Source organism: Callionymus lyra, chromosome 19, assembly GCF_982586985.1.
Source record: "Callionymus lyra chromosome 19, fCalLyr1.hap1.1, whole genome shotgun sequence".
Classification (NCBI taxonomy): Eukaryota; Metazoa; Chordata; class Actinopteri; order Syngnathiformes; family Callionymidae; genus Callionymus; species Callionymus lyra.
In genome coordinates this window covers 7,435,059-7,447,491 of record NC_141836.1, presented here as the reverse complement: position 1 = coordinate 7,447,491, position 12,433 = coordinate 7,435,059, and the positions used below count along the sequence as shown (strand labels likewise).

General features: G+C 47.3%; 1 protein-coding gene across 4 annotated transcripts in view; it reads left to right on the top strand.

Moving 5' to 3' along the window:
- Positions 1-12,433, top strand: part of nav1a (neuron navigator 1a) — a 66,566-nt gene that overhangs the window by 44,023 nt on the left and 10,110 nt on the right. For all 4 annotated transcript variants that reach the window (XM_087780823.1, XM_087780822.1, XM_087780820.1 and 1 more), the window contains exons 7-11: positions 4,013-4,151; positions 6,714-7,014; positions 9,723-10,908; positions 12,132-12,173; positions 12,240-12,388. In XM_087780823.1, the coding sequence (XP_087636949.1) occupies positions 4,013-4,151; positions 6,714-7,014; positions 9,723-10,908; positions 12,132-12,173; positions 12,240-12,388 (1,817 nt within the window). The remainder of the gene's footprint in view (positions 1-4,012; positions 4,152-6,713; positions 7,015-9,722; positions 10,909-12,131; positions 12,174-12,239; positions 12,389-12,433) is intronic.

Below are 12,433 nucleotides of genomic sequence, written 5' to 3'. Positions count from 1 at the left end.
TCCCCGGAGCCGCCCGCCCAGTGCCAGTCTGGCCCCGTCCTACTTTCCATCCTCTCCACAGACACGTCTGATTTTACCATTTTGGGTTCTGTGACGGGCAGGACGGAAACTTCCATCTTGTCAGACGTGCCTGACCCTGAACTTCCTTCGACGGGTGATCGGGTCGAACCGGTCGGTGTGACCAGAGCTTCCTGTTTGTGTCGACACGAGTCATCGTTACACACCTGATGATTCCTGACACACTTCAGACTCGACGACAACTTCAGAAAACACATAAAAGTGGATCGACTTAACAGAGCAGCAAGTAGTCTGTAGAAGATCACAGATCAATAAACCGTCTATTTAACTCTGTGTGTGTGTGTGTATGTGTGTGTGTGTGTGTGTGTGTGTGTGAGGGGGGGTGTCGAGGTTTGTTCCCTTTCAAGTCGACGAGTAATACAGAAGTGGTTTGTGTAGAGAGGATGTGGTGAATATAAATATAAAAAAGCTTGTGTTGCTTCACACATCAACAGACTCACTGTCGTTTGTGTTTAAAATGGTTTGTGTTTTATTGTCGACTTATCGGCTTAATTGAGGAAGTTTGTGTCGTGAACTGTTAAGATTGTGTCTAGGTGTGTGTATTGGGAAGATACAATAGCTATCACGATACAGGGATTACAATACGATATACTTTGATACTGTAGCAACAAGGATATTTGTGTAGTATTTGTCGAGTACTTGACTCTGGTGTTGTAGTATTTACAGACCACATGACTCTTGACGAAGTCGTAACTGCTTTCATTTGTTTTCAAACCAAAATATGTCAAAACATCAGCTTTAAAGGAAGCTGGAGCCGACTGCATCCTCTCGTCCTCAGTCGTCTTGTGGGAATTCATTGTGTCTTGAGCTGCCGAGGACGTAATGACTGCCGCCATCTAGCGGACGGATGTTTAATTGCAACACAAAACTGAGCAAACGCTGTGAATGTTTTTTTATGTTGATTGTAAATTTTAAAAAATGATTTTATTTTCCAAACACTTTATATAATCTATGGAAGAACTTGGATGGAAACATGTGATTCGAGAGCCAACATGTGGTGTGAGTCTGCCGACGTGTCGACTCGAGTGCGATAAGGTTGTGTTTGTCAGCTCAAGTGTGTTGAAGATGAGATGCAGCCGAACCCGCTGGTGTCGCAACGACTTTCATCTCTTGTGTTTATCGGGCGTGTGGTTGTGTTACTGTCGTTGTGAGGTCCAACAATAGAAGTGTGTGGATCAGGTGATAACACAACACACATGTGTGTGTTTTCTTTTCCTCCAAGAGTGACCACGTGTCACCGTTCCTGTCGTTTAAATTCCTGAGCTTCGGTCCTTGTTCTCCAGACGGCGTCTAATCTCACCTGGAAGAGCCGATGGAAGATAAGATGAGCGGGTCTGGTTCTGGTGCCGGCGCTGATCCGAGCTGCAGATTCTTTCCTGCAGACTTGGACGGCGCTGAGAAGCCAGTGGAACGTTGAGCAGATATTTTCCTGAGCGTCGACGGCAGATTAATCCTCATAATTGCAGATTTGAAGGAGGTTTAGAGCCGCGCCGAGGATTTGGTTCAGCTCTTTAGGAGACACTTGGCGGCGGCGCTGAGGTCGACACGCGACCCTGCTGCGGCGAAGAACTTGATCAACACGTCCAGTGACGTGTCCCCGAGATGCAGGAGGACCAGTCGGGGTCACTGGGTTTTGACTGACGGTTCTATAGAGTGGAAGGGGCGGAGCCATCATAATGAGGTCGGGTATACTGTGCCGGTCTTCCGGTCGGATGCCCGTGTGGGTCACCCCGTATCCCGGGGCGCTGGGACGGAGGGGGTGGTCCGGGGGGAGGAAGTCCTCGTCGTCGTCTGGCCTGCAGACATGAGAGACACAAAATGAGCAGAAGAGATTTCTTACGTCTGACGAGGCCGTTGTGTTTCTCCATCACATCGAGGCCGAAACACAAAAGACTGAGGAAACGTCTTCAGTCGGTCCAGAGACACGTTCGCAGTTGTATCCACAGTTGTCTGAGTTGTGCCAGTTGTGTCCTGTTGTGTCCATAGTTGTGTCCATTGTCATGTCCGCAGTCAATTCCTTAGTCGTTTCCATAGTTGTGTCCTTAGTCGTGTCCGCAGTCAAGTCCATAGTCGTGTCCGCAATTGTGTCCATAGTTGTGTCCGCAGTCGAGTCCATAGTCGTGTCCATAGTCGTGTCCACAGTCGTGTCCGCAGTCAAGTCCATAGTCGTGTCCACAGTCAAGTCCATAGACGTGTCCACAGTCAAGTCCATAGTCGTGTCCATAGTTGTGTCCATTGTCGTGTCTGCAGTCAAGTCCATAGTCGTGTCCACAGTCAAGTCCATAGTCGTGTCCATAGTTGTGTCCACAGTCGTGTCCGCAGTAAAGTCCATAGTCGTGTCCACAGTCAAGTCCATAGTCGTGTCCATAGTTGTGTCCACAGTCGTGTCCGCAGTAAAGTCCATAGTCGTGTCCACAGTCAAGTCCATAGACGTGTCCACAGTCAAGTCCTTAGTCGTGTCCATAGTTGTGTCCATTGTCGTGTCCGCAGTCAAATCCATAGTCGTGTCCACAGTCAAGTCCATAGTCGTGTCCACAGTCAAGTCCATAGACGTGTCCACAGTCAAGTCCTTAGTCGTGTCCATAGTTGTGTCCATTGTCGTGTCCGCAGTCAAATCCATAGTCGTGTCCGCAGTCAAATCCATAGTCGTGTCCACAGTCAAGTCCATAGTCGTGTCCATAGTTGTGTCCACAGTCGTGTCCGCAGTCAAGTCCATAGTCGTGTCCACAGTCAAGTCCATAGTCGTGTCCATAGTTGTGTCCATAGTCGTGTCCGCAGTCAAATCCATAGTCGTGTCCACAGTCAAGTCCATAGTCGTGTCCATAGTTGTGTCCACAGTCGTGTCCGCAGTCAAGTCCATAGTCGTGTCCACAGTCAAGTCCATAGTCGTGTCCTTAGTTGTGTCCATTGTCATGTCCGCAGTCAAGTCCATAGTCGTGTCCATAGTTGTGTCCATAGTCGTGTCCATAGTTGTGTCCACAGTCGTGTCCGCAGTCAAGTCCATAGTCGTGTCCACAGTCAAGTCCATAGTCGTGTCCTTAGTTGTGTCCATTGTCGTGTCCGCAGTCAAGTCCATAGTCGTGTCCATAGTTGTGTCCATAGTCGTGTCCATAGTTGTGTCCATTGTCGTGTCCGCAGTCAAGTCCATAGTCGTGTCCTTAGTTGTGTCCATAGTCCTCTACGCAGTCGTGTCCGCAGTTGTGTCCACAGTCAAGTACATAGTTGTGTCCCCAGTTGTGTCAATAGTCGTGTCTCCAGTCGTGTCCTAGTTCAATTTCACAGTCTTGTCCACATACAATGATAACAAAATGACAGCAAACAAAAATGTGTTTTTCTACAAACTATTCAAACCAGAATCCGTTGGATTTGCTCCACAATGGAAATCTGAAGTAAACATAAATTCGATCATTGAAATAACCTCCATAAACACAATTCAACGACTTTAACGCATCAACATTTTGTTTCAACCGAAGAAAAGTCAACGTGTCTGTGACTGAAACTAGTTTTCTCTCCTGCATAACTTTTTAGCTTTAATGTCTTATGAGTTGTCATGTCATTTAAAAAAGAAAAAACAAGCTCATATTAATAATAATAATAAAAAAAGATGAATTCCGTCTTATTCTCTCCTGGTTCTGAACCTCCTTCTGTCCTTCTGCCCCGACACTCTCCTCGCTACATTAGTTAGCAGTGAATCGACGTCTCCTCGCGGACACATGGTTCGGCCATTATGACCACGAGTGAGCGAAGGCTTCGCTTTTGTCTCCTGCTCCACTGGAAGTGTGGAAAATGACTCAGGAAGTCGTAGTCATCAATTAACGTGACGGATGACCTCGAGATGATTTTCCACGAATGTGAATATGACGAGCTCACAACGTGTCATCACAAAGAAGAAGTGTTTTTTTGACGCGTCTTCTGACCGTCTTTTGTCTTGCAGCTGGGACGAGAGCAGCTCCATCAGCAGCGGCCTCAGCGACGGCTCCGACAACCTGAGCTCCGAGGAGTTCAACACCAGCCCCACGCTCAGCTCGCTGCCCACCACCCCCATCGGCTCGCGCAGGAACTCCGCTCTGGTGGTGAGTCACGTGACTTGCATGCCGAGTCAGCCATAATGTATAAAGCCGGCTTCGGATGATGGAGGTTATCTGGAGGGAACCTTTGTTGGAGTTAAAAGAGTTTTGTGCGCGTCCTTGACTGAGCGGCTAACAAATGATTTGTATTCAAAGCACACACACGCACACACGCACACACGCACACACGCACACACACACACACACACACACACACACACACACACACACACACACACACACACACACACACACACACACACACACACACACACAGGTCTGCGGCTGTGAAACACAATCCTCAGTGTATATCAGCAAAGTGTCCTGAACTAAACATCCAGCACTGAGACTGCACATACCTCCCCCGAGGGGCTCATTTCCTATGAAGGCAACTATCAAAGAAACGATATCAAGTGTTGCTCATGGTAAAGGGCGGCCTTGACAGGGAGTTGAACTCCATCTTAAAAATGTGGATCATCTAGCAACCCTAAAATAATATCAGACAAACTCACAGAGACATTTTTAAACCACAGTCACGTGAAAAGTTGGTTTATTTCCGTGATTCTGTTTTTAATTGTCAAGTTTTTATTCAGTAATGATTAGTGCTGAGGCTTTTATTCGCTATTTTCCAGACAAAGATGGATCAAATCACCTCCTTGGCAGAGGAAACAAGAGCGTTTTGATTTATTTTCACGTGGTTTGTCATCCTCGCTCCAGACTGTCCACACGACCTGCTGTGACACACTTTCCACTCCAGCTCGCTCGGCCTAAAACTTCCATTTTCACAGCCAACGTTTGTTTTTTGGGGGGGTTTTTTTAACGTTTGTAGCTTGTTTCTGTGCTCAGTTACGCTTTGAAATGTTTGTCAACATGTCTGAGAAGTTTGTCTAGGGAAGTATGTATATTTTGGTTTAGTTTTTTTGAACAATTACATTTAAAAACGTATAATATTTAATATTAATATAATATTTTCAAGTCAAATAATATATCATAAGTCAAATAATTAGAAAAAATGAACATTTTAAATGTAACTTTTTACATTTGTACAATAATAATAATAATAATGTCACATAATTCATCTGCGTACTTCCAAACATTTCAGGAGTCAGTGAATGTTAATCGACTTCAGTGAAGTCATCGGACTCGACAAGATATTTCATAGACCATTTAAACTTGGGGGCGGACAAGAAACCAAACGTATCTCAGTCACGGCGATGAATCGTCGCTCGCTCTGCCCACGAAACATCCTATAAGTTGAATCGGCGGCGGCGGATGTAGGTCACACCTCCGCAGTGAGGCTGGAACGTGGAGTAGTATTAGAGTGGGAGACCAGGAGGGGAGTGGGCGTAACCATGGCAACGGAAGAGGCGCTTTTGTCTGAACGACACAGGTCTACAACCTGACCATCTGCAAACACACACACACACACACTCCAGCCATCTGCAGTCATGCTTCCAGGCCAGAACCAGGGGCGACCCACCCGCCCCCGCCCCCCCCCCCAAAAATAAAAATGACACCGTCACCATGGCAACCACCACCATCATCATCATCATCATCATGGATTGTCTTATCTGACTTCATGTCGGACTGAAATTCTTTGACGGTTTCTCTTTCAGCCTGAAGCTGTTTCTTTGTTCCGCGCCTCTTCAGACACACACACACACACACACACACACACACACACACACACACACACACACACACACACTCCCCCCCCCCCCTCAGCTGAGCCTCTCCTCCCACGTCACTGATTCACTCCACGGTGAAGAGGATGAAGAGAGACAGATATAGATTTTGGGAAGATGCTTTTTTCAGGATTTAAAAAAAAATGTTTCTCATGAGAGTTACACACTTGACTTGAATACAAATAATATCAGTGGGTTTGAATTGTCCAGCTTCTCTCTTCGATGCTCCATCTATTCTAATTATCGGAGACATTTATACTCTATTTTCCTTATCTTCTCCTATTTTTAATTTTCTTAAATAAAGAGATGATCCACAATAGTTTATTTTATTAATAATATTATCAGAACCTTTAATATTCAGAGTCAATGAATACAGGGTGATAATAACTGTCGTTTTTAACTAGTAGTTTCGAGGATGATGGAGGAAGTCCAAGTGTGTTTTCAACACACAAACTTCCTTCTTTTCCAACCGTGGAGGTCACGTGACCCGACATCCAGCCGGTGGAAGAGAAGCCGTCGCACAAAAGAGCCGTTGTTCCTGATAAGGAGTTTGTTTATGAACGTTGTTGTTGGCAGCGTTCAGCCGACAAGTCAACACTCGCGGATGAGAGGCGGCCGACGACCCGCCGGGAGAAGCGTGTGAGGTTTGCGGGAGGAAGAAGAAGAAGGGGGCGTGGCCTCAAGTCAAACTCAAGCCTGTGTCGAGTCATTTGATGTGACTCAAGACACTATATTGGTGTTAAGATCCTGGTCTTAGCGAGGGATCAGCAGCGTCAACAATCCTACTCATGAAAAAGAGCAAAAACTGGTTTTGTAGGAAATGAACTCGATGATTGTTTCAAGGTCATAGGTCAAAGGTGTGTTTTTTTTTTTCTCCTTCCAGATGCGCACGGACGCCGAGAAGAGGTCCCTGGTGGAGAGCGGCCTGTCCTGGGACGGCGAGGAGGCCAAGCCCGGCCGCAGGAGCGTGGGCAGCTACGACCCGGCGAGCCTCAAGTCCGAGTCGAGCCACCGGTGGAAGAAGAGCCGACCCCCGGGGGAGGCGGGCGAGGCGGTGGTGAGGGGGGAGCTGAAGAAGCCGCAGACCCTCGGTCACAACAATGCGCTGAGGAAGGGGAGGAACCCGCCGGTGGGCGTGACCTCGCCCATCACGCACACCGCTCAGAGCGGGCTGAAGGTCGCATGTAAGTCCAGACGGATTCTTAATTCATTACAATTATCTGGTCTTTGTTTGTAAACTGAGATTGTCACATTCTGACTAGGAGTATCACGATACAGGGTCAACGATACGCTATATAGTGATACTGTAGCAACAAGTATATATGTGTAGTATTGTCGAGTACTTGACTCTGGTGTTGCAGAATTTCCAGACCACATGACTCTTGACGAAGTCGTAACTTCTTTCATTTGTTTTCAAACCAAAACATGTCCAAAAACAAGCTTTAAAAGCTGCTGGAGTCGACTGTATCCTCTCATCCTAAGTCATCTTGCAGGATTTATTTGTTCCTTTAGCTGCGGAGGACTTATTGACTGCTGCCATCTAGAGGCAGGAAGTTTAATTGCAACACAAAAATGAACAAACACCGGGAACATTTGCAGGTTAAATGTAGATAAAATCATATAATATAGAGCATCGTATTGGATTATACATTTAAAAAATTTGAATTATTTTATTTGGCACTTAATTGAAATATGTTAAAAGAACTATGGTGATATTTGAAGGCGAAAAAAAGTATACACTGCTGTTTAAGACGGATACAGCTATGTAAGTATCCTCTCGTCCTCAGTCATCACTAGGATTTTATTGTTAATTTAGCTGCTCAGGACCTAATAACTGCTGCCTTCTAGGGGCAGGAAGTTGAATTGCAGGACCAAAAAAAAAAGGGGAAAAAAATGTTATATAGTGCTGTTGAAAATTGATACGATGTTGTGGAAAATATATTGCAATATTCAAGTTTATCGATATTTCCTTACACTCCTAACCGTGATGGACGGTTTCTCTCACTGCACAGCTGCAAACCAACCCCCCCCCCACTCGGCACAGCAGTGCCATGTATCAAACGCCCCTCGCCTGCCTTCCTGCCAACTCGCCCGCGCAAAAACACTTTTCTTCTCTGTGCGACTGTCTTACCCTGTCAGGACTTTATCGCCTCCAAATAAAGGGTCTGGACCTAAAACAACAGGGCCAAAGACGAGGCCCGTCGCCATGGCAACGGCACCTTTTCTCTGTAAAAATAGAAGAAACTCTTTTTTTGTTGTGCGTTGCATCTCTTTGAGGTTCTGATCCGTGACACGCCAGGGCGACCACACAAAACATACACACACAGACGCACACACGCGAGCAGCGACACAGAATCACAACAACAGGACGTTTGTGGTCCTCGTGTGGGGATTTTTGTGTGCGTCTGTTGTGTTGATCGAGTCGATCTATAATCCAAGGCGGCAGAAAGATTGTGTGTCAGCAGTGCAGCTGTGTGAAATCAAACAGCTGTGTGTGGATAGAAGGTTAGTCGTGACATCACGTGTGTGTTCAGTGTCGTCTCTGCGAGTCGAACGAATACACTTAATTTTCATGTTTACATTAGACACCGTGTCACATTCCTGCCAGATACAATAACTTAAGTGTGTGTTTGCTCGGCCGCCGCACACACGTGTGTGTGTGTGTGTGGGTTTATAAATACTCCAAAGTGAGTCCAGATGTGAGCGCCGGTGTGTTCTGACACTTGTGTGGCCGTTTAATCGACACCTAATGATATTTGTTGGCTTAATAACTTCCAGTCCAGTCCAGTTTGTCTCCGACCGCTCAAGTGCGAGAACAAGACATTTCCCAGCAGCCTCTGTTTCACCCGGCTCCGCCCGTCCTCCCCTGTGACTCGTCAAACGTGTGGAACTTTTACTTTGAGACACGATCTGTTAATGCGAGTCGCAGTTTTCCACCACAGACCTTCGTGTCAGCCGCAGACTCTCACTCGCTTCACAAGTTCAGAAGCATATTTGCACTTTTGTGACAAGTCCAGAGACACTTTTGCACTTTTGTGAACGAGTCCAGAGACACTTTTGCACTTTTCTGATCGAGTCCAGAGACACTTTTACACTTTTGAGACGAGTCCAGAGACACTTTTGCACTTTTGTGACGAGTCCAGAGACACTTTTGCACTTTTTTGACAAGTCCAGAGACACTTTTGCACTTTTGTGACAAGTCCAGAGACACTTTTGCACTTTTGTGACGAGTCCAGAGACACTTTTGCACTTTTGTGACAAGTCCAGAGACACTTTTGCACTATTCTGATCGAGTCCAGAGACACTTTTACACTTTTGAGACGAGTCCAGAGACACTTTTGCACTTTTGTGACGAGTCCAGAGACACTTTTGCACTTTTGTGACAAGTCCAGAGACACTTTTGCACTATTCTGATCGAGTCCAGAGACACTTTTACACTTTTGAGACGAGTCCAGAGACACTTTTACACTTTTGAGACGAGTCCAGAGACACTTTTGCACTATTCTGATCGAGTCCAGAGACACTTTTACACTTTTGAGACGAGTCCAGAGACACTTTTGCACTTTTGTGACGAGTCCAGAGACACTTTTGTGACAAGTCCAGAGACACTTTTGCACTTTTGTGACGAGTGCAGAGACACTTTTGCACATTTGTGATCGAGTCCAGAGACACTTTTACACTTTTGAGACGAGTCCAGAGACACTTTTGCACTTTTGTGACGAGTCCAGAGACACTTTTGCACTTTTGTGAACGAGTCCAGAAACACTTTTGCACTTTTGTGACGTGTCTAAAAACACTTTTGCACTTTTGTGACGAGTCCAGTGACTATTTTGTGTCGAGTCCAGAGTCAACTGGATCTGAAACTTCTTCTTACGGTTCATTTTTCTTCCAGGCGCCTCCAAGGCCGACGTGAAGCCGATGGACAAGAGTCGTCTGGCCCTGAAGAGTTCTGCGCTCCAGCGCTCGTCCTCCGATGCAGGGAAGGATCAGCGGAACGGGTCCAGTGAGCAGCGTAAGCCGCCATCCGGCCTGGTCCGACCTTCGACAGGTGGCAACTTCGGTTTCAAGAAGCCCGGTCCAGTTGGCTGCAACGGAACGCAGAACGCGCCCTCGAGTATGAGCTGCAGCGGAATTCCTTCTCCAGCTGTTAGCAAGACTCCCAAAACCTCCGGAATTCCCGTCAAGCCGGGAGTCGGGACCAACACCCGCAAGACCAGTCTGGACGTGTCCAGTAACGACCCGAGTGGGTTCCTATCGCCCACCGCCAGAACCTCCCTGCAGTACCGCTCTCTGCCTCGCCCGGCCAAAACCAGCACCTTGACGCTGACCCGGCCCAGCTCGGCCCGCCCGGTCAGCACCACCGTGGACACGAGCACGAGCCTGGTGAAGCCCTCCACCACAACGCCCCAGAGCCTGAAGCTCAAGGACCAGAAGGCCAACGGTCGTCGGATCCCCAGCCCGGGACCGGTCAACCAGACGGACCGGGAGAAGGAGAAGGAGCGGGCCAAGGCCAAAATTGTGGTGTCTGACTCAGAATGTGGTGGTCCGCTAAAAGGAGGTCCCACTCCCTCAGAGAACAACTTGAAACTGCAGGGTCTGAGACCTCCAGGCCTCGGCAAAGGATCGGACCTGCCGTCTCCGGGCTCGCACCGAGTGCGCAGCCTCAGCAAGCCTCCGTCTGTGATCCAGCTGGACAAACTCAGCCTGGACGTGGACTACCAGGACTCTTTACCCCCAAGGATCGCTCCCTACTCTAAGATCCAGGACCTGCAGCACAGCCCGGCCCCACTCGGCAACTCCTCGTCCCGGTTCTCGGGGTCCGGGATGGGTCTGGGGCCTCGACAGGTGACGTCTCTCGGGGTGGAAGGAAACACCTCTCCGCTGCTCCACCCTCGCATGTCGGGCCTCCACCGCAGCATGGAGTCGCTGCCCTTCCAGATGAGTCTGGCTCCGGAGCCTCACGGCCGGGAGAAGGACCGGAGGACGTCTGGGTCGTGTTTCACCTCGGAGACCAGGACCAGACAGGAAGTTCCTCCTGTCGGCTGGAGCTCCAGCGGGAAAATGACGTCGGCAGACGGGTGAGATTAGAAGACGCAGACACACACACACACACACACACACACACACACACACACACACACACACACACACACACACACACACACACACACACACACACACACACACACACACATGTATAGTGACGCACACACACACATATATTCACTCACACACATACATTCATATAGTCACTCACACACACAAAAACAGACACACATTTAGTGACACACACATAAAGTCAATCACAAACACACACACATATATAGTGACTCTCACACACACACATATAGTCACTCACAATCTCACACACATGCACACACACATAGTGACTCACACACTAACATATGGACACACATGTGTATAGAGTAAAAGTCACCTATAGTTGAATACATATCATTTCACACACACACAAATTGTCATACACACATAGTCACACACAACCATACACATTCATAGAGTCACACACACATAAGATCATACACCCTAACCCCTATACACACAGAGACGATCACAAACTTATACAAACATTCACACTCAGTAACACACTCACAAGTGGGCGCACACACGTATAGAGATATACACACATACACAAAGATATAAACACACACATAGAGATATAAACACACACATGGAGATAAACACACTTGCATAGAGATACATAAAGAGATATACAAACACATAGAGACACACACTCACACACACTCAGATCTGTCACAGTTCTGCTTCAAAAGCTCCTCTGTGGGTATTCTGAGGTACTGCAGCGCTGAACATTGATGTATTTTATTTTATTCTTTTGAAGACATCAGGGGTCGTGACCTTCAAATGTGACCTTTACTTCAAAGTGTTGTCGAGTCACCATGAAAGAAAACAACAGCACAAAAAATATATATATATTATTATTATTGTTATTGAAAAGGAAAATGTTTCACAAGAGATACACAATAGAAAAACATAAAGAATTCTTATAATGATTTTTAAGTCATGAGCTGCTGGAAGTAGTTAAAAAAACAAGACTCTTGTTGTCGTTTAACCAGGTTTCTTTGATGACAAGTTGATGATCGCATGTGTTTCCTGTGTTTCTGTGAAAGAGTTTAAACCACAGATCATTAATTCAGACACTAAAAGACACAGTAAATCAACACGGAGACAAAAGTCAGTAAAAGCAGCTGCACACACTCTCGCGCTGACACACTGTTATCAGCTCCTCTGTTATCTCCTCTAATGATGTGCTTCCCTGCAGCTCCCACAGAGACCGGAACACGCTGCCGAAGAAGGGTCTGAGGTAAGAGGGTCTTCACGCAGATGTTCTGGACGTGTAACCTAACTTAAGTGTTTGTTTGCGTCGCAGCTTCAACAGCGCCGTGCAGCTGGAAGAAGGGGGGAGGGAGAAGGAGGGGAGGAGACACTCTCACACTGTGGTGGGCCTGTCAGACTCCCTCACCCTCCCCCTGCTGTCGTCTCCCACCTCTCTCCCCCGGACCTCCAAGCCCGGCGTCGGTGCGTTTCCACGAGTCAGAACTTTCCACACGTCCACTCGCTCTC